This window comes from Phoca vitulina, unplaced genomic scaffold (assembly GCF_004348235.1).
Source record: "Phoca vitulina isolate PV1807 unplaced genomic scaffold, GSC_HSeal_1.0 scaffold52, whole genome shotgun sequence".
NCBI classification, from domain to species: Eukaryota; Metazoa; Chordata; class Mammalia; order Carnivora; family Phocidae; genus Phoca; species Phoca vitulina.
In genome coordinates this window covers 11,198,037-11,218,411 of record NW_022589755.1, presented here as the reverse complement: position 1 = coordinate 11,218,411, position 20,375 = coordinate 11,198,037, and the positions used below count along the sequence as shown (strand labels likewise).

At 63.5% G+C, this 20,375-nt stretch overlaps 2 protein-coding genes across 8 annotated transcripts in view; one reads left to right on the top strand and one right to left on the bottom strand.

Annotated features, from left to right (window-relative positions):
* The first annotated feature begins 489 nt into the window (after positions 1–489).
* Positions 490–5,210, top strand: ERFL (ETS repressor factor like). The gene is made up of 5 exons (XM_032388533.1): positions 490–556; positions 3,295–3,529; positions 3,860–4,055; positions 4,170–4,287; positions 4,681–5,210. The coding sequence occupies exons 1-5, from the start codon at positions 490–492 to the stop codon at positions 5,127–5,129; spliced, it is 1,065 nt and encodes a 354-aa protein (XP_032244424.1). The 3' UTR covers positions 5,130–5,210.
* An 843-nt stretch (positions 5,211–6,053) lies between these two features.
* ARHGEF1 (Rho guanine nucleotide exchange factor 1) overlaps positions 6,054–20,375 on the bottom strand; it is a 19,441-nt gene continuing 5,119 nt past the window's right edge. For 4 of the 7 annotated variants that reach the window (XM_032388652.1, XM_032388656.1, XM_032388654.1 and 1 more), the window contains exons 2-31: positions 19,688–19,730; positions 19,516–19,599; positions 18,947–19,060; positions 16,960–17,058; positions 16,729–16,771; positions 16,312–16,558; positions 15,861–15,890; positions 15,503–15,602; positions 15,256–15,352; positions 15,146–15,181; positions 14,862–14,999; positions 13,905–14,010; positions 13,382–13,393; positions 12,476–12,643; positions 12,027–12,172; positions 10,455–10,601; positions 10,044–10,126; positions 9,733–9,858; positions 9,522–9,636; positions 9,300–9,400; positions 9,035–9,112; positions 8,732–8,807; positions 8,485–8,652; positions 7,914–8,001; positions 7,700–7,786; positions 7,334–7,404; positions 7,098–7,184; positions 6,606–6,769; positions 6,417–6,519; positions 6,054–6,150 (exon numbers count right to left, since the gene is read on the bottom strand). In XM_032388652.1, coding sequence (XP_032244543.1) covers positions 6,436–6,519; positions 6,606–6,769; positions 7,098–7,184; positions 7,334–7,404; positions 7,700–7,786; positions 7,914–8,001; positions 8,485–8,652; positions 8,732–8,807; positions 9,035–9,112; positions 9,300–9,400; positions 9,522–9,636; positions 9,733–9,858; positions 10,044–10,126; positions 10,455–10,601; positions 12,027–12,172; positions 12,476–12,643; positions 13,382–13,393; positions 13,905–14,010; positions 14,862–14,999; positions 15,146–15,181; positions 15,256–15,352; positions 15,503–15,602; positions 15,861–15,890; positions 16,312–16,558; positions 16,729–16,771; positions 16,960–17,058; positions 18,947–19,060; positions 19,516–19,599; positions 19,688–19,717 — 2,925 coding nt within the window. In that variant the 5' untranslated portion in view covers positions 19,718–19,730 and the 3' untranslated portion in view covers positions 6,054–6,150; positions 6,417–6,435. The remainder of the gene's footprint in view (positions 6,151–6,416; positions 6,520–6,605; positions 6,770–7,097; positions 7,185–7,333; positions 7,405–7,699; positions 7,787–7,913; positions 8,002–8,484; positions 8,653–8,731; positions 8,808–9,034; positions 9,113–9,299; positions 9,401–9,521; positions 9,637–9,732; positions 9,859–10,043; positions 10,127–10,454; positions 10,602–12,026; positions 12,173–12,475; positions 12,644–13,381; positions 13,394–13,904; positions 14,011–14,861; positions 15,000–15,145; positions 15,182–15,255; positions 15,353–15,502; positions 15,603–15,860; positions 15,891–16,311; positions 16,559–16,728; positions 16,772–16,959; positions 17,059–18,946; positions 19,061–19,515; positions 19,600–19,687; positions 19,731–20,375) is intronic. The other 3 variants (XM_032388658.1, XM_032388657.1, XM_032388659.1) reach the window with 3 other exon arrangements.

Below are 20,375 nucleotides of genomic sequence, written 5' to 3'. Positions count from 1 at the left end.
CGCTGTGGGTCGGCAGATGAAAGCTGGGGGCTGCTTGGGAGCTGGACGAGCCAGCCTGGGGGTCTGCTGGGCGGGCCACGGGGTGGGGGCGAGGTTCAGGAGACAAATCTGGGACGGCCAGAGAGGGACAGAGACCCAGAGATGCAGAGACGCAGAGACGGATGGGAGGTTAGGCGCTAGAGCGGAGCGGCCGGAGAGCGGCGGCAGCGGCAGAGCTGGTGCGGGGCGGGCGGGTGGCGAGCCAGCGAGTGTGAGTGAGCGAGTGAGTGGGAGCAGTGGGGAGGGGGGCCGGGGGCGCCGTGGGTAGTGATCGAGGCACAGAGCGAGGAGGAGGCTGCGGGAGGAGAGGCTGGGAGGAAGGGTCGGCTGGACGTGGGTGAAGAGGGTGGCGGGTGGCAGGACGGGTGGGCTCGGGCGGAGCGCCCACCCCACTGACCCCTGTCTGTCCCTGTGTGTCTGTCCTGGCGTCTCTGCAGGGCTGGCTCCACCATGGACTGTAGCTGCGTCTCCGACCTTCTCTTCGCCCCGCCCGCCCTGCCGGCTCTCTGGACCCCCGGTAACTGGCCCTGGCCCGGACCTCCCACCCCTTCCCAGCCAGCCGGCTCCTCCTTTCTGCACCTCTTCCTGTCCTCCCTCCTCTGTCCCGGTCTCTCTCACAGTCTCCTGAATGCAACCCCCTAATGAAAAACTTGGCTAAAAACTTCACAGCGAGATGTCCCTGCTACCTGCCTGCTGGGACGTGAGAGTGGGGGAGGTATCGGGGTCTGAAACGGACAGGATGCAGGGGTCTGAGGTCCTGGGGTCCCGGCTGCGTACCTCTCCACCTGCTCCCCGCCCAGGACCTTCGGGCAAAGAGAGGCAAGGAGGCTGGAGACGGCCAGGCACTGACGGCGCAGGGGCGGGGACCAGAGGGGGCGCAGGTGGACAGATGGACAGGGACTGCCTGGGCAGGGGGACGTGGAGACATGGCCCAGCCCGCCGGAGCCCTGGGAGAGAGGACGGCCTGCTCAGAAGTGGACACTCAGAGCTGGGGATGTGGACAGTAAGACTGGCTTGGATGTGCATTTGAGTCCAAGTCACACGCCCCACAGATGGGCTGTGTGTGTGTGTGTGCGTGTGCATGCGCGCGCAGACTGGGACTCTGTGCCTGCTTACGCGTGGGGTCTGAGTGTGTCCCTGTGTCACGCTTCAGTGCTTCTGGAAGAAGGGGTCACACTGGGAGAGTGTATGTCTGTGCAGCATCTGTCTTTGTGTGAGCTGGTGTGCCTGCTTGCACACACGCAGGAGGCTACCTGGGTGTCTCTGGGCTGGGTGGGTCGTGTTTCTTTAGGATGTCGAGCGTGCGTACATTTTAGGATTGGGGGGAGGTGTGTGTCAGCTCGCCAAGTACGTACCTGCCTCAGTCAGGTGAAGGGCCTGCTGCTGTTACTTCCGGCTCTGTGTCGTGGTCCAGAATGGATGTCTCGGTGCGCTTCGGGCTGTGTGGGTGGGTGCCCCCTCCGCCCCCGGCCTGTGTGTCTGTGTTGGGGTGTGGGTGTGTGTCAGGGGGTTTCTTGCCTCTGTGTGTCACTGACTGTGACTGAATTTGGGGGGCTGTCCTAATGTGTGTATCTGCAGGCTGAGCTTGTGGGTCCTCTCTAGTTGTGTGTGTCTCAGCAGGTACAGTGTATTTGAGGACAGATGGTGGCTCCAGATTGGGTTGTGTATCTGCCTGTGTGTGTGGCCAGTGTGGGCTGTCATCTCTGGGGTCGCCTCTTCCCCACTTGGATGTGTTCCGGGTGTGCAATGGGCCAGAGCTCGCGAGTTAATTGAGCCCGTCACCTGGAGTAAGAAAGACCCAAGATGGGGTTGAGAGGAAAATTCTCCTTTCGGGGAGGAGACTGCCTGGCTTCTGAGCCTTCGGCAGGGAGGCGTGAGCACCCACTCACACACCCCAGGCAGCCCGGATGGGACCCTGCTGCTCCTCGCCTCCCACCCCTGAAGTTCTAACGAGCCAGAGAAGGCAAGGATGTGCCCTGGGACCACACAGCAAGTAGATCATGTGGCCGCGCGCTCAGCTCCGCGTTGTCTTCCTCCCCAGCGTTGGTTCCTTAGGGCTAATCCTGCCTTCTATTCTCCTGCCTGGGCCTGGGGTCTCTGAGGGAGAGGGGGGACAGAGGACGTAGCCCGGGATTGAGCACAGAAGCGGGACCCAGGCCCTGGGGCCTTCTGGCTGGGAGGTAAGACTTAGGGGTGGGCAAGACCCTCCCATTTCCATCCGGCTTATTTGGAGCATCTGGACACCGGGGCGCGGGACACCCATCTGAGTGTGAGGTGTGTCATGCAGAGCGAGCCGTGGGTGCCTGCGTGTTGAGGGCCTGGGGGGCTGTTTTATAGGGGTGGCGTCACCCGTGTGTGCCCGTCAGGCTGATGCACATCTTGAGGCCGTGCTCACCGGCTCCATGGCACTGTTAGCTCGCTGGGCCTTTGGGGTCCCCTGTGTCTCCTGTCATGGCGGTGTGGTTAGCGGGTCCCAGTTCTGAGGGGCCCGAGATGTGCGATTGTGTTGGGATGCGCAATGCTGGGTGTCCGGCAGGCCTGCCACGAGGCACGTTGCGTGTGGGGTGCTGCGCCCCAGCAGGAGTGTGGCACTCTGGTGTGTCCATGCGCTGTGGTGTCGCTGGGTGTCCCTGGAGCGTGAGCGGACGTCTGTGTGACACATACGCTGTGGGGATCTGCTGATGCACAGTGCGCTCAGACTGATGGAGCACAGAGGTAGGGAGGGGGGACACAGGATGTGAAAGGTAGAAATATGGGGACAGGCGCAGACACACACGGGCACGCCAGCCTGGCCTGGCCATGCCAGTGTGGGGTCAGTGGAGGGCTTCGGGGAGACAGCAAAACTTAGGGGCGGTCCAGAGAGCAGCAGAGACCAGAGGCCTCCCGGGGCAGGGCTGGAGGGGGCAGCGGGAGAAGGGCTTTTGATGAGGAGGGGGTGCCCCTCCCATGTCCTCCTCCCAGGGCTACAGGAAACCGGCCCCTCCCACACTCCACCCCGGGATGCCAAGGTAGAGCATGAGGCTGCAGGTGCCACCCCAGGGTCCCTGGATGACTGAGTTCACTGCCACTATTTGGGCAGTTTGGGGACTGGACACCAGCTGGGGTACAGAGAGTAGGAATTGTGTCCCTAAAGATGCCCAAGAGACCAGGATTCAGGGGGGGCCGGCTGCCTCCTGGTTCCCAAGTCCACGCAGGACCTAGAGCCCCCGACTTGGCGTCCTGACCCGGGGCCACTCCCCTGCCTCCTGTCCCCAGGGTTTGCCTTCCCGGATTGGGCCTACAAGCCGGAGTCGTCCCCTGGCTCGAGGCAGATCCAGCTGTGGCACTTTATCCTGGAGCTGCTGCAGAAGGAGGAGTACCAGGGGGTCATCGCCTGGCAGGGGGACTACGGGGAATTCGTCATCAAGGACCCCGATGAAGTGGCTCGGCTCTGGGGCATCCGCAAGTGCAAGCCCCACATGAATTATGACAAGCTGAGCCGGGCCCTGCGGTGAGGAGGGGCAGGGAGAGGCTGGACCCCGCCCCCTGGGGGCTTGCCCTTGGTCTCCTGGGGCAGAATCCCTTGGATCCCAACGTGCAGGGATCCGCATGGGGTAGCCACTGTGATTACTTGTGAGTGGGAGGGAAGCAAGGAGGAAGGCCGGAAGCCAGGATCCCAGCCCCTGCTTCACCCCTGCCTTGCCACCTTGGTTAAGGGACTTCTGTGAGCCTCAGTTTCCCCAAGCTGCTGTGCTCTGTGCACTGACATTAGTCAGGGGCTCCCCCTTTACCTGCCTCGGCGCCCCTCCCCAGCATGCCCTCCTCCTCCCTCTCCCCACAGCTACTACTACAACAAGCGGATTCTCCATAAGACCAAAGGGAAGAGGTTCACCTACAAGTTCAACTTCAGCAAAGTCGTGCTTGTCAATTACCCACTGTTGGATGTGGCAGCAGCCACCACAGGCTCCCCACTCTTGCTGACCCCTGGTCCCTTTGGGGGGACCTCTGGGCCAGATGCTCCTCCCCTTACTCCCGAGGTGAGTCAGGACACTGGGGTCCCAGAACTGGGCGTTTGGTGCCGCCTCCCCAGCCGTCACCCCCCCCGGGGATGGGGCAGCCAGGCTGAGCGGGGCTGCCTCCTCCCTCTCCAGACCCTGCAGACCCTGTTCTCAGCCCCTCGCCTGGGAGAGCCGGGGGCCAGGGCGCCCCTGTTCACCCCTGAGACAGACAAGCTGCGTCTGGACAGCCCTTTCCCGTTCCTGGGCTCCGGTAAGGGCCTGTGGGTGTGGGTGCCGGCTGGGGGTGGGGGACACGCGGCCCGTGTCTGAGGGAAGAGGACGGGCAAAGATGGGGAGAGGCAGGACGCAGGAAGGAGGCCTAGGGCGAGGCTGTGCTTGTGCCTGTGTGTGTTTAAAAGCCCCAGGAGGATGTGGGGAGAGGCAGGGAGGAGGGAAACTGGGGAGGGGACAGGCTGGGAGAAGGGCTTTTAGGGCGCCAAAGGACTGGGAAGACCAGGGCAGAACTGGGGAAAACCACGTGAGGGTGGAGAGTGGGCAGATGCCGCGTGGGGGAGAGAATGGGCAGAAGCGGGTGGACGGCGCAGGGAGGGGGCGCCCCCCCCACTGGAGCTGTGCCCGGCCTGACCCACCCCGTGCTCCCCAGGTGCCGCTGGCTATTCCAAGCCCCCCGGCCTGCTGGGTCCTTACAGCCGCGCCTTCCCAGACTACCCCTGGAACTTTAACCCGTACCTCACCGGCCCCTTCCCCAAGCTGCCCCCCTCTCTGTACCCCCCCCACTTCTACCCCAACCCTCTGGCCAGTTCCCTGGGCCACCTGCCCTCGGCAGGGGCCGGGGAAGGCCCTACAACTTCACCCCTACTGGCTGCGGCAGGGGAGGGCCTGGGCCCCGAGCGCCCCTCAGGCCTGGCAGCAGCCCCTCGCCTGGCACTGCCGGGAGCCGGGGGTCCAGAGGCCGCGCTGGGCGGGAAGGACGACAGCGACTCGGAGCTGGAGATCACGGACGTCAGCGGCTGCAGCTCTGACAGCGAGGGTGACGAGGGCCTCCCTGTGCCCCCCAAGGCCAAGGCGAGCAAAGGGGGGATCGGCAGCTGAACCCGTGGGGGGGTGAAGGGTTCTGCCAGGGCGAGGATCGGGGCAGACCCTCGCGCAGCAGCCTCTGCCATCGCCTGGTCTGCCCTCGATGTCCCGCCCCAGGCCGGGGACCAGCCCTCGACCCCTCCCCCTCCAGAGGGGGAGAGAATGTGATAGCCTCCTTCCCAGGCTCCAGTGTGATGGGGGGGGGGTCCCCACCTGGCCCGACTCCCAAAGTGCAATACGGCGCCCAGCCTCTCCTGCCTGCCCCCCCGCACCCGTGCTGTGACCTGCGTGTTTGTGCGGCTGTGTCTCCCCTTGTGCCGGTCCCAGTCCTGACACCCTCCCCACACAGGCCCCCTGGGACAGGGAGCTCAGAGCAATAACCCCGCCCCCAGCCCCCGCCCAGGAGGGCCCCCTCCCCACCAGCCACCTCCAGAGAGTTTACTACAAAAATAAAAGAACGGAAAGGAGTGTGAGCTGTGGGGGAGCCCGGCGTCGTGGGTGACAGTGGGGGGCTCGGGTGGGAGTGGGGGATCACCTGGGGAGTCACTGTTAAAGCACAGGAAGGAAGAAGTGGAGAAAGGCAGGGGGAGACAGACCCAGGAAGGTGATGCCAGACAGACAGTCACAGAGGGTTCCAGAAACCACTCCAGGGCCCCCACCCCATCCTCACACACACAGCTCTCCTTAGATAATATATATTAAAAAATAAACCTCCAATTCAGGGTATAAAAACATAGCAAAGGCACTTGGGGGTGGGGAATGGAGGGGTGCCCCCCAGGCAATACCGAGATGGCCTGGGTAATGGGGGGGGTCACTGTGGATCCCCCCAGAATGAAGCCCTGAGTCCCCCAGGCAGAAGGCAGGAGGGAGAGCAGGCCAAGGCCGATGGGAGGTCGGGGGGGGGGCGGTGCCCCCCCCCCCCCCCCCCCCCCCCCCCCCCCCCCCCAGCAGCCCAGCTCCCTCTCCTCAAGCCCTTGGGGTTGGAGATGCTGCGGCAGCTGTGCGGCGGCGGGTGGCCCTCAGTCTTGCGAAAGGCCTGGGGGATGTAGGAGAAGGGAGATGGGGAGAGATGCAGAGGGACAAGGAGAAGGGGGAGAAGCGGCGAGGGGGGGGGGATGAGGGGAGGAGGAGGACGGGCAGAGCGAACACAGAAGAGCCCAAAAAGAACAGCCAGAGCCAGGAGGTGGAATGGGGAGAGGCAGGGGGACAGCAGGAGGGGGCTGTGGAGAAGGGAGCCCCTGAGATGCCCACCGCGGTCCCTCCCCTCCGGCAGAGCTGCAAGCCCTCTGGGTGTCCACTCACCTGCCCGGGGCAGGGGGCCTCAGGTACAGCCAGGCTGGGGGGCGGTGTTCTCCCCAAGCTGAGACAGGAGGAGTCGCAGGCGACAAAATTCTTCCTCCACCTCCTGGATGGAGAGGCCTCAATGAGAGGGGTCCCTCCACCGAGTCAGCCCCACCCTCCCCCGCCCTGCCCCTCTCCCCAGGCCACCACCTCCAGCTGCTTCATGGTGTCCTCCAGGCTGAGCAGCTTCTCCCGAATCTCCTGGGTCTGGGTCGGGCTCTGGGAGCCGCCCCCTGGGACCCCATCCCCTTCACGGGGAGGCCCCGCCCCACTGTCTTCCTCCGAGGGAAATAGGAGTTGCTTCAGGGACCGCACTGGCAGGGGCAAGGGGACAGAGTCAGAAGCGGGGCCGGGAAAGAGGCCAGGGGCCTGCAGGGGCGGGGGGGACCCAGAGGGGAAGGTGGGGGCCGGGCTGCAGGTGGGGCTGGGGGATGTGAAGGGGGTGTGGAGGGGACACGGAGAATAGAGGGTGTCCAGGGAGAGGCTGGACCGGAGGTCAAGGGAGGGACAGAGGCTACAGAAGGAAGAGGGGCTCGGGGCCACCGAGGGTGGTGGTGCAGGCCTGGCACGCACTGGGCCTGGACAGGAAACAGGCTGGAAAGATGGGCTAGTGGCAGCCCCGCACGGACGGCGCCGGCCTACCTTTCTCAAGGGCCTTGGCTGCAAGCTGGCCCTCGGGGCCGGGCCTGCAGTAGGGCAGGAGGGTGCTGAGGATTCTCTCGGTCCGGCCTGGGGGGAGGGGAGGAAGAAGCGCGGGGGGGGGGGGGGGGGGGGGGGCGGGTGGGGCCGCCCGGCCCCCGCGGGCGCCGGTGCTCAGTTCCCGCCGGGCCTCCTCAGGACACCTTGCCCCCCCACTCCGCGCCCCCGCAAAGGCTCACTGTCCACTGGGGGCATCTCTCGGCCAGCACCGTTGCCGTTCTCCGAGCTGCTGAGCAGGGGTTCTCGGGTGCTGCGGGGAGGAAGTACTGGGTGACCCCACGGCCCTGGCCCTGGGGGGCAGCAGCGAGACAGCAGGAGGTGGGGGGGGGGTCCAGAAACAGAAGTTGAGGCTGGGAGATGGAGACAGAGGGGCCTGGACAGGGGCCAGACGGGCTGTGGTGGTGGCACGCACACACATGCGCGCGCACACGCACACACACACGCAGGCGCGCGCGCGCACACACACACACGTGCCCGGAGCTCAGGTTCTGGAGACACACAAAGAAGTCTCTCCTGGCTCCTCAGCCCTCCAGTGTCCCCCTCACCTGCTTGGGCTGGGCCGGGATTTGGGGCGAGAGGCGGGAGCGGGGACCTTCAAGGATCCAGCAGTCTCGGTGATGAGGGAACACCAGCTGGGGAGACAGGTCAGCCCCCACCCCGGGGCGGGCAGTCAGAGCCCCCAGATCCTGTACTGGGGCCTCCCACCCCCCAGCCTGGGCCGCCCCTTCCACCCGAGCTTAGAACCCAGGCCCCCCTCACTTCTTCCGTTCTGACACGGTCTGGGCCACCAGTTCGTATATCTGGGCCTCCTGGTCCCACGTGAAAAGGACATAGAAGGCTTTGTGATCTGCAGGAGGAGGGAGAGGGGGTTCAGAGCCAGGGTCACCCCGATGTGCACCTCCCCTGAGCTTGGGCTCCCCCAGCTCACGCCCATCCCTCTGGTGCCTCCTCCCAGGGCCTCCCTCTCACACCCCCTCATCCTCAGTCCCCAGTCTGGCTCTGCCCACAAAACCCCTGGAGCCGCTGGTGCGCATCTGCAAACCCCTCCTCGCTGGGCTCCAGCCTCCACCCCTGCTCCCCTCCAGTCCCTGCAGGGGGCGTCTTCGAATGCTGATCAGAGCTGGCAGCTCCTGTGTGCAAACCCCCGGGGAGCTGCGCGGCTCCCTTCCTAAGGCCCACAGTGCTCCCGGCCCCCCCGCCACGCCCGGCTCCGGGGAGGGGGGGGCCCTCGCAGCTTCCCCTTCCTGGGCCTCTGCCGTGGCCTCCCTGGGGGCCAGCGTGCGCTCCCCAGCTCTTTCAGAGGCCCCCCATCCCGCGGGCGGGGCCTCACCGGTGGCCACCTCGCGGGTGATGGCGGAGGTGAGCCGCAGCACGGGCCGCAGCATGGTCTTGCCGTCAGGCGTGGGCGTCAGCGTCCGGCTGTGGGACTTGAGCAGCAGCCGTTCGTCCTGGCGCTGGAGCAGCAGCAGCAGGTCGTCCAGCAGCAGCACGTGGACCTCTGCAGGGCGAGGCCCAGGCCTCAGCAGCACCCCCCGGACCCCCGCCCCCCAGGCCCCGCTCACCGCCCCGGCGCTCACCTATAGCCTTGTCCCTCGTCACCCGCCACGTCAGCGGGCCCTCGTGCACCAGCTTCTTCTTGGTGATGTCCAGGTTCTGGAGGCAGGAAGGCGTCATGGTCGGCGCAGGGCAGGGGAGGGCGGGGAGGACCACGGGGCCGGGATGGCGGGCGGGGCTCAGGACGGGCAAGCCGCCGGGACTGAGGCGGGGTTCTGGGCAGGGGGTGGCTCTCATTCCCGGGGCGCATTAGCACAGAGTCCTGGGGGCAGGAGGGGCAGGGGAAGGTCAGGGAGAAGCGGGGAGGCCAGGGCAGGCAGGGCCACCTTGAACTCGCTCAGCATGGGGTCACTGCTCTGCCGCAGGTGGGACAAGTCCAGGCGCTTCTGATAATCCTTGAGCCGCTGGGGCAGGGAAGGGAGAGTCACGGGGATGACCCAAGGGCTGCGGCTGACCCACAGTGACCCCGAAGGGACAAGCCAAGGGCCAGACCCGACCTCCAGAGAAGGGGCCCCGAGGCAGACAAGACAAAGGCCCGCCCAGGCCCCCCCCACGGACGCCCCCTCCGTCTGGGCCCACAGCCAGGCTCACCAGCAGGTCCTCCATGTCGCGCACAGCTTGGTTAACATGGTGCAGGATTTCCCGGCAGCACTCAGCTGCCCGTTCCACTTTCTCCCGTTCCGCCGGCTCTTCTGTGGCAAAGGAGAGACGAGCCCCGGTGAACCCCGAGCCAGAGGCTCCTGGCCCCTGCCCCGCCATGGTGAGAGATGGGAGAGCCGGGGCCCCGCAGCGTGGGGCCTGGCCCTCTGGCACCTGTGTTCTGCCCAATGCTCTGCAGGAGCAGGGGGTACTTGGTCAGACGCTGCATCTCCGTGGGGATCATGTCCTTCAGCTGCAGGCGGCGGCACCGCGGGCGGCTCTCGGCCTCCTAGGGGCAGAGTGGCGCTGAGGTGGCCCGTACTGGGGGCGCCTCGGGGACTGCGACACCAGCCCCCTCCCCCCGGGACCCTGGCTTCCCCCTCACCTGCACAAAGGCACAGAACCGAGGCTCCTTGCGCTGCTTGGCTTTGAGCTGCTCTAAGGCAAACGACTGGCGGCTGCAGAAGCGGGAGGAGATTTTCTGGAACCAGTTGCCTTCGGCATCATCAAACTACAGTGAGATTCAGGCCAGGGAGGGTGTCTCAGGTGGGATTGGGAAGAGCAGGGCCTCACGTGGGAATAGCAGCCTCGACAGGAGGACAGGGTGAGGGGCCCAGACCCCTGGATCTTGATGGGATTCCACGTCCCTGGCTGGGAGGAGGGGACCCCAGGGGGGCAGGGGCTGGGCGCCCTCACCCGGGCCAGCAGCACATCTCCGATCTCCTCAATGAGGTAGCCACTATCCTGCCTCCGCTTCATCAGCCGATCAAGGAACAGGGCTGTTAAGAGCGGTGAGGGAAGGGGGTGCTCTGTCAGGGCCCAAGAGGTGGTATGTAGAGCTGATCGGGGGGTTGTGGAGGTTGGGCTGCAAGTGTCTAATCCTTGGGGCCAATGGGCTGCCCCCCCAACCCCCACCCATGCCGTGCGCTTGTTGATGTGCCCCGTGGAATGTGAGCTCTGGGGGTCTGGGGTTGCCCCCAGGGCTAGAAAAGAAGCTGCCCGTGGTAGGCACTCAAGGAGAATGTGCTAGACTCCAGGTCTAGCCGCAAAGGCCTTGAGGAGGGAGCCGGTGGTGGGGCGCACAGTGGGCCATGGCCCTGCACTCACAATGCACCTCGATGAGCTCGTCCAGGCTGGGGAAGATGTTCTGTAGCTCCTCCAGGGAAAAGAAGCCCCCTTCCGCCATGGGCTGGTAGAAGAGGTCATGCAGCACCCGGAGCATGCGCACGTGGGCGGCCTCTGTCACCAGCAGCTCTGTGGGGCCACCGAGCAGGAAGCATGGTTGGGGAGGGTGCAAAGGATGGGGTGCAGTCTCAGAGGCAGGCTCGGGGTGAGGGACAGGGGTGACTCTCTCTGGATGGAATCGCTTGCCCCTGAAATAGCCACTGAAGATTCCTGATCCTGTTTGCGCGTTTTCCTTGGCTGCGGCAGCCAGCCGGGGTGACCAGTGGTCCCCTGTGCCTGGCACTGACGCCTTTCCCAGAACATGGGATTTTCAGTGCTACACCTGGGAAAGTTCCAGGTGAACTGGGATGAGTTGGTCACACCACCACCAGCAAGCGCCCCCCCCACCCCACCCGCCGGAGCTGTGTTTGGCGTCCAGCAAGTCTCTCGGCCTTGGTTTCTGGAACAATGATAACCCTTTACACACACATTGATAGCCTTGGACCCAGGGACCCCCTAGAGGGAGCATGCCTGGGTTTCAGAGGCCCCAGGAGTCCCTGGAGACTAAACGTGCAAGCCTGTGTTAGGAATGTTTTTCTGAGGAGAGAACTGGCTGTGCTCTCTGCTACGGCAGCCGCTGGCCAAGGACAGGCCTTCAGATTTTAACTGAAATACAAAATTCCGTTGCCAGTTGTACTTGTCACATTTCAAGTGCTCAACGGCCATTACGTGGCTGGTGGTAACCATGCTGGACAGCGCAGATGCTGCGTGTTTTCATTATTCCAGAAAATTCTATCAGATGGCACTGCTTTATGTTTTGCTCATATCCTTAGAAGGATCTGTGACACAAAAAGTATTCCCCTACTGCCCTAAAAATTCCAAATGAGTACCCTTACTATTAAGCAACTTGTAAATAAACCTCCAAACCAGAGCTTCCAAAGAAGTGTCCTATTTTGCCAAACACCCTCCCCACACCCAGTTCAAAATCACAGAAAAGAATCAAGACGGAAACAATACTTCCATCACATCCCTGCCCGGAAGCAAGCACTGACAATATACTGGTTATCTTCCGAAACGTGTGCCCCTGGGACCCTTTTTGCCCCTGAACGGTTAAGATCATGGTAAGAACAGTCACACTGGAAAGTTCTTACCCGGCCCCACACCGCGCTAAACGCTTCACATGAATCACCTCAGCTCCGTGACAGTCTTTTGAGGTGTGAACTACCCAAATAAGAAAACAAAGATTTACTGGAGAAATACAACTTTATATACCCGTTCCTGCTCTTAACCAGCACTGCCCTGTACTGGGGGGGGCGCGCGGGGGGGGGGGGGGGCGCAGAACTCGCTGGAAATGTCACTTTGACAGCTGATAGCCACATTCTTGTTCCATGAGTGGCTGTTCTACAATTTACATAACAAATGGCCCTCGGTGGAAACAGGCCGCCTTCAAGCTCTGGGGGGATGGACAGCTCCATGGTCTCTTTGCCAGAATTGGGTGGTGTCCCGGGTACTCACCGCTGATGACCTCCTGCCGCTTCACCTGGCTCTTGGGCAGGCTGTGCAGGGTGCCAAGGGGAACGAGCTCCCGCCAGCCAGGGGGCTCTTCTGGTTCCAGCTCTAGTCCTGACCGTCCCGGGTCCCCTTCATCTCCGGGCTCAGGGCTGTGAGACAGAGGCCTCGTTAGGGCCCCAGCTTGGGGAATCCCAGGGAGGAGACTTCCATTCCTAGTGTCTAACACCCCACCCCCCACCCCACCCCGTGGCCTTGGCATTCGATGCCTCCAGAGTAGCCCATGCTGCAGAGCAGCCCCCAAATCTCTAGAAAGAAGAGTCCCACCCCTCTCCTGTGACCTCAGTGACCTTAGCGTCCAATACCCAGTTCTCTGTAAATCTGGCAATGACCCCTCCCCCACCATCCTCCTGACTCTCCAGGCTGCCTCAGTAGATGTGGGAGGAATGACCTACGTGGCTCGTCGGGCAGGGCCAAGCACGGCCGTGGCAGAGCTGGGGTCCATGTCCACGTCACTCCGGGAGCGGCCCCCACCCCGGCCCTTAGCCCCGAGGCTGCCCCGGGAAGGCCGGCGGCGGTCACTCACCCGCAGGCTCTCCGAGCGCCCCAGACGCCCCGATAGCCTGGACCCCGAGGCCAAGGACAGAGTCAGGCAGAGACCAGGACAGAGACAGGGAAAGACCAAGACAAGGACAGAGACAGGGAGAGACCAAGACAGGGACAGACAGGGAGAGACCAAGACAGGGACAGTTGGGGAGAGACCAGGAGAGGGCAAGAGACAGGGAGAGACCAAGACAGGGACAGAGGTGGGGAGATACCAGGTCAGGGACAGACAGGGAGAGACCAGGACAGGGACAGAGGAAGGGAGATACCAGGTCAGGGACAGACAGGGAGAGATCAGGACAGGGACAGAGGTGGGGAGATACCAGGTCAGGGACAGACAGGGAGAGACCAGGACAGGGATAGACAGGGACCCGGGTAGGGGAGACCAGGACAGATATCAAACATGCAACAGAAGAGAGGAGAGAGTCAGAAGGAGCAGTGGGACTTGGGACTTTGGGGTGCTGGGGCAGTGGGGGTGGTCAGGAGGGACAGGGAAACTTGGTGGGGGTGGGGAGGGAAACCCAGGATGGAGCACAGGACTGACCCCTCCCTTCCCTGAGGCAATGGGATGGGGGGGCCAGAGCAGGGAGTGAGGAAGGGAAGGAGATTTCAATACTTAGCTCTTCTGCTGGGAGGGTGATGTCCCCACCCACCCCTTGCAGGGTGAAGGGGAGGGGGTGGCCCATGGGGAGAGGGGAGGGGCTGGGAGAAACGGGGGAGGGGCTAGCCCTCCCCCCACCCAGGGCCCGGGCACCCACCTCTTCCACCTTCTGGGGAGAGAGGGGCACAGGGTCAGAGGAGGACCCAAATGGAACCCAACTCACCTCCCCCACCCACCAAAGGGTCCCCAAAGCAGCGGCACAAGGACAGGCAGGGGGCAGAGCCTGCCCCCCAACTGTGAGGAGGACAGGGCCCCCAGGCTTGGAGCACAGAGGGTGGGGGATGGAGGATAGGGCACTGGGAGGCAGGAGCAAGGCGCAGGGCAGTGGCTCAGAAGAGGAGGGGAGGGGATGAAAATCTGAAGGGGTGAGGGAGGGGACAGGGGGAGCCCAGAGGCGAAGAGCGCGGGAGGGAGGAGGAAGAGGGAAGAGGAGATGAGAAAAGAAAAAGTGGAGGATGGACAGAGGAGGCCGAAGATGGGCAGAGGGAGGAGCAGGGCAGAGTGGAGACGGCTCGGGGACAGCAGGAGCAAATGGCAGCGCGACCCCGCACGCGCCTCCCCAGCCTGGTAAGCCCCTTCCTGCACCCAGCACCCCGCCCCCCACACCCGGCCCCGGGCACCTCTCTGTGTCAGCGCCCTCCTCAGTGCTCTCCGGGGGCGCCAGGGGCTCTAGGCTGGCCGGGCCCTGCGGGGGCACGTCCCCCAGCTCTGGTGGGGCATCAACACCTGTGGGCGGCGGGGGAGAGCAAGGCTGGCTGCCGGGCCTTTGCGGCAAGACCCACCCTCTGGGGGCCTCTATTTCCTCCCGTGGAATGGGGGGTGGGGGCTAAAGCCACCCAGTGCGCGGCCGACACCAGCGGCTGCCCTGCACTTCGGTGGGGGACATGGCCACAGCAGCTGGGGCCGGTGGGGGGAGAAGCCACTGAACCAGGGCACACTGGGGCTCTGCGTGACGCCTCCACGTCCATTCCTTCTCCCGACCCTAAGCCGGGACTTGCAGGAAGAGGTAGACCCCTTTTGGGAAGACTGAGGTTCAGACAGGGCTTCCAGGATATAACCCAACTAAGCTGCCCAGCTGGGACCTGAACCCAGGCCCGGCCAAGCAGTTGCCTCAGATTCATGGAGGTGACTGACAATGTACTCGGAGAGGGTTCTGGGAAATGACGCCGTGGGGGCGGATGGGAAATGTAGTCCAAGGAGGAGGGCTAAGCATCACCAGGACAGAGGCTGGAGCCTGAGAGGAAAGCCGTGGAACGGGTGAACTGAGGGAAGGGGGCTGGTTTCTTTTCTTTTTTTTTTAAAGATTTTATTTACTTATTTGACAGAGAGTACAAGCAAGGGGGAGCGACAGGGAGAGGGAGAAGCAGGCTCCTGATGAGCAGCGAGCCCAACGTGGGGCTCGATCCCAGGACCCTGGGATCATGACCTGAGCCGAAGGCAGACGCTTAACCGACTGAGACACCCAGGTGCCCCGGGGCGGGGGGGTGGTTTCTTAATAATACTGGTGACCAGGGAGGGGCAAGCAGAGAACTGAGCGATGGTCTCTTGGGCTGGGGTGGGGAGCTCAAGAAACTCACCTGGTTCCTTGTCAGGACTGTCTCCAGACAGAGGGTGCAGAGAAACTCCAGGGACATCCTGCCCAGGAGCCCCAACATTCCGGTCCCGGGAGGGCACCCCCAGGCCTCCCCTCCTTTCCGTAAGGCCTGGCTTCTCAGCTGGGGAGACATCCAGGGAGCAGGGGGAAATGAGAGCCCAGCTCCTCTAATCCACAGCAGTCTGTGCTCCAGCCCCAGCCTCCCCACGGCCCAGGAGCAGCCCCCACCCCCTCCCCCAAGCCCCCAGCCAGCTTCAGGACCATTACCATCAGCCTCGACTTTGAGGTGTCGGAAATCGGGGGCTGAAACGAGAGATGGGACCATGAGGCAGGGGCGGTGTGGGGAAGCCGGGGCGGGCAGAGGCCGGGCACCTCACCCTGAGGCTCTCCCCGGTTCCAGCGGGCGGCATCCAGGAAGATGCTCAGGCCTTTCTTGGTCTTGGTTGGCTCATCTGACCGCCGATTCCCCATCATCTGAGGGAAGTAAGGAGAGTGGAGAAGGGGCTATGCATCTCTGAGACCCCAACAAAGCAGAATCAGACCTCAGGAGCCCCGAATCACGGGGCTCCCCAGGGGCCTCTAGGGGAGGGAAGGGCCAGGTTTGGGCGCTCAGGGGAAAAGCACCTTTTTTCGGAAGAAATTCCTCCCCGACTTCTTGTCTCCGCTCTTGGTCCGCACCCCAAGGTGACGCAGGTACAGGCTGACGGCGTTGACCACAGCGGCACTGTGGGGAGGGGACAGTGAGGGCCCCAATATGTGCGCAGATGCACACACACCCATGGCCATGGGGACACTGCTGTCCCCAAGCCTTCCCCTCCGCATTCGCTTCCCACCCCAACCCCACAACTGCTTCCAGCTGAGTGTCTGAGGAAGGGGGAGGGGGCTCCAGAGGATAGGGCCGGGCCCCTGATCCCCGGTCTTCCTCCCTGGGGCCCAGGGGACTAAATGCCTCTCCTGCCATCCCCTCTGCTTCCGTCATCACCTCTTTTCCTCATCGGTAGAGATGGTGGGTCTGCAAAAAGAAGAAAGGAGTTTTCGACACACTTGCTAAGCCTCGGTCCCTGTCTACCCAGCACAGAGGTCCGGGGTGCTGTCCCCTTAGAAGTGGGCACAGGAGAGAGAGGAGAGGCGGAGAGGGCCGAGGCTACAGGGATGGAGGATGGCAGCAGGGAGGAATGTCACTTGTGAGCTCAGAGCCGCAAGGACAGGACCCAATCGTCAGGCCCAAACACAAGACCGTGGAAAGCCCTGGAAACTGGGAGGGTGCCCCAAAGTTGGGAAGAGACAACAGAAAACCAGATGAATCACAAACGGCAGGGTTGGGGAACCCAGAAGTCAGGGGAAGAGCCCAAAGGGTAAGGAATGAACCCTGAAGCTGCAGGGACCCCCCCCCCATACTGCCCCCAGGCTGGGGAGGGGGAGGCCCCACTCACTGCATCTCCTCTAGGTGGGCCAGCAGCCGCTCGGCCAGGTGCCGCTCCCGGGCCTCGAAGCTGGCACGGTCCCGCCCAACCCAGGCCTCCAGCTGGGTCAGGTCGTGCTCCCAGGGCGTCATGCCCATGAGCCGCTTGGAGCGGAAGTCCTCCAGCAGCCGGCTGACGGCTGCCTGCTGGCTCTGCACCACGTCCTGCACGAACTGCCGCTGGACGTCCTCAGGGAGGAGGTCGGGCCGCGTGCGGTCTGCGGGGACACGGGCAGGGGGCTGGGGGCCACTTCCACCCACGCTCGGGCTCCCGATGGCCACGCTGGCGGAAGGACGGGAGCAGGGGAGTGTGGCCTCCCGTCCTGGGGCTCCCCAGCCCCAGCCAGACACCTCTTCCTCACCCACAGTCCCTCTCCCCTCTCCTTACCAAGTTCAAAGGCGACAGTGGGAGGGACCGGCACCCGCAAGACCTGCCCAGGACAGAGAATGGAGTGAGGGGGAGGACCAGGTGGCTATGGGGTCACCACGCAGCAGCCCAGGTGCCCGCCAGGAATGATGGGCTGAGGGGAGGGAGCCGTGGAGGGAGGGCCCAGCTGGCACCGAGCCCCCCCAGGACCAAGGAGTGAGGGAACCGGGACCCCTCGAAGGTGTCTCTCACCGCGGTCTTGTCCAGGAAGCTATGGTAGAAGTCGAGGAAGGCCTTCTTGGCCTCCTTGGGGCCCAGAGAAGCCAGCATGTCCGCGTGCAGGCAGCAGAGCTGGGGACACAGAGCGCCGCCTGTCCTCTCCCCCGCCAACCAAACCCCACTCTGCCTTGCAAAGCCTCCGCTAAGTGCTCCCTGGTCTCCACCACCCCCACCCCCAGGCCCTGGCCTCTCTTGGGCTCCCTGGGGGCCCCCGAGAGCATTTGCTATGGTTCGGTTTCCTGCGATCTCCTGCTACGCTGCGAAAGCGGGGCCTGGACCAGGTGCCGTTCTAAACCCTTGACCCACGTAAACCTGGTCAATCACGGGCACTGTCATTATCCTGTTTTACAGATGAGAAAACTGAGCTCAAGAAGCTTGTCCCAGGTCACACAGCTAGTTAGTGGCGAAGCTGGGATTTAGAATCCAGGCAGCCTGTTCCCCTACAGCCCACAGCCTAGAACTACCGCAAGCAACCTGAGCATGTGTGTGAGAGAGAGACTGAGATCCTGACTCATCTGTGCCCCAGAGAGGCCCCGTGCACAGTGGGGGCTGGGTCAATAACCAGGTGGCCCAGGGGGCTCACTCGTTCGTTCACCACTCATTCCCTGAGTTCGCCTGTGCGTCAGCCCCGTGCGGGGTGATACTGGCAATGCGCTGCCAACTGCAGCCTGTCTTGGCTCCTGGGGCCTCTCGTCGGGTAAGGGACCTGGTCTATGTGCTAAGGACTCACCCCGCGGTAGGGGCAGGACTCTATTTCTCAACCACTCTCTGCACACCCCCAAACTCCACGACAAAACTTCATGAGAGGCCAACAGGAAGCGGCCCAGGGGACCACAACTATCTCGTGGCTGCTTCCCTAGCTGATGAGGTGAGGGGGCAGCAGGAGGCCAGATTCCAAACATCAGGGGCCATCCGGGTCACCTCAGCCAAGCCCCTGGCCCTGGCTAGGCCCGTTTCCACATCTGTAAAAGGACACGGCAGTCAGCACCCTCCCTGGGCCGAGTTCCAAGAGCTCGAGTTCTAGAAACCTCAGGCTCAAGGGGACCTCTTTGCCCAGATGGCCACAGCCTCCATTCACTGGGGAGGGGCAGCTACTTTTCTGGAGAGAAGGCACTTTCCCGATTTCCTGCCAATTTCTGAAGCTTCGGGGTCAGTCGATGCGCCCCTGCTTCTTGCAGCCCCCAGGCATCCCGCCCTGGCATCTCTACCGCTGTCTGGTTTCCAGAGGGCCCCGCTACGCATTTCCAGTCCAGTCCAGTGCTCTGGGCTACACCCTAACTGCAGCCTGTGCTGGGCCGCACTGGGTCTTCTTGGGAGGACAGCCTTGTCCACAGAGCGCCCCCCTCCAACCCACGCAGTGGCCTCTTTCTTCCTAAGTCACGCACTGGGCTGCAGGCGCCTCCAGGCAGCACGGGTTGGCATCTGCGGGGGCCCGGGTATTTTCTGCCTGTGTCTGTGCATCATGAATTATGCTCGCTCTGCCTTATTGCGCTGCTTGCGGGCGTTTCTTGTTTCTGGGCCAGCTAGACCTGGGAAGGCTAGTGGTTTCCTCCCATGCCCTAGCCCTGAATGATGGACTGGTGGCACCTGCCGAGGCCACAGAGGAGGATTCCACTTCCAGGGTCAGTGGGAAAGGGCGCGGTCATGGATGGGTGACACAGCCACCGGCAGGGAAGGAGGCTGGGAGGCATGGTCTCTGCTGGCTTCTGGATTCTCTCTTGTTCTCTGCATGACCCTGCTGTGAGCACTCTCCCCCCTTGCACTGGCTCCTCACGGAGATTTCCACGGGGCACCTGCAATCTTGCCTGGGTCACACGGCTAGCTAGCGCTCTGGCTCTCTCTTTCTAGATCTTGTGCTGTGGGTTCTGGATCTGTTTTCCAGACCCTCCCAGCTTGTCTTCACTGGTCTATCTCACTGAACACTGTGGCCCTCCCTCTGCCCACACAGCCCTGCCCTCACCAGGGGTCCGGGTTCAAACTGCAGGGCGACGTGCTGCAAGAGCGCCATGAGGTGGGCAGGCCGCCGCTTCACCTGCTCCAGGCTCTGGAACTGGCTGTTTTGTTCCTCTGTGTTCTGAGAGCGGGGAGGGGGAGTGAGACAGTGGGGAGTAGAGGAAGCGCTTTGGGCTTGACCCTTCCCCTCCCTGGCAGCAGAGTCTGCGCCGTAATGGCGGTGGCCGGGGCTGGGGTCAGGGATGGTGGCTGAGATTCAACGTTATAATGGCGGGTGATGAGGACAGGCATGAGAGGGAGTAGGGATCTGTGCTGCAATTAAGGGGGGCGGTGATAAAACCCAGGGTTAGAGTAAAAAGGGTGGGAGTCTGTGCTATAATGGGGCATCAAGAATGGGGTAGGAGGAGATGAGGATGGTGGTACCCAGATTACAGAAAGAGGAATGGGCAGTGAGAGGAGGCAGGGGGCAGCACCCCACGATGGACCTAAGGGGGGAGGGGACACTGAGGATGGGACTTGAGGGCTGGGGCCCAGGGAGACTGGGACAGAAGCTTCTCCCCGCCATCTGCCCCTCACCGTCTCCAGCTCGTTCTCAAAATCCTCGTCCTCAGCCCCGATGATGCTGACTGGCACCAGGCCAGGCCGCGGTGGTCCTGGGGCCTGTGGAAGAGGAGGGATGGCTTCAGCTCGGGGTGCAATCCCACCTCGCAGCCCCCCAGTCCCCTCCCCCCAGGCTCTCTCCACTCACCAGCCCGCGGGTGATGTCCTCTGCCTCCATGGGCTCCACAGGGCTGGGGAGGAGGAGGGGCCACGGTTAGTGGGGCCGGAGGTGGTGGCACAGGGCCGTTACTCACAGATGCCTGGCCCAGGTGTGAAGGTGCGTAAACAGCCTCCCCCCCCAATCCCAGCCTCCTCCGCAGCTCAATGGGGCCTCTGTGTGGCGACAAAGAGCCCTTCAGAGGCCAGCCAGGGCGGGGAGCCCAAGGACAGGGAGCCTTGGGAGGGGTGGGAGAAGCGATGGAGGCCCAGGAGCCTGTGTCCATAAGAAAGCTGTGGCCATGAAAGCCTGTAATTTGGGGTCTCTAATGGAGGATGGGCTGGGGACTCCTGGGTCTGAGGGAGGAGGGGGCTGGGAGTCCGGACTCCTGGGTCTGAGGGAGGAAAGGGCTGGGAGTGTGGACTCCTGGGTCTGAGGGAGGAGGGGGCTGCAGGTTGGGTCTTGGGTCTGAGGAAGATGAGGCCGGGGGCCTAGACTCCTGGGTCTGAGGGAGGAGGGGCTGGGGTCTGGACTCCTGGGTCTGAGGGAGGAAGGGCTGGGGGTCTGGACTCCTGGGTCTGAGGCAGGAGGGGCTGGGGGTCTGGACCCCTGGTCTGAGGCAGGAGGGGCTGGGAGTCTGGACCCCTGGTCTGAGGCAGGAGGGGCTGGGAGTCTGGAC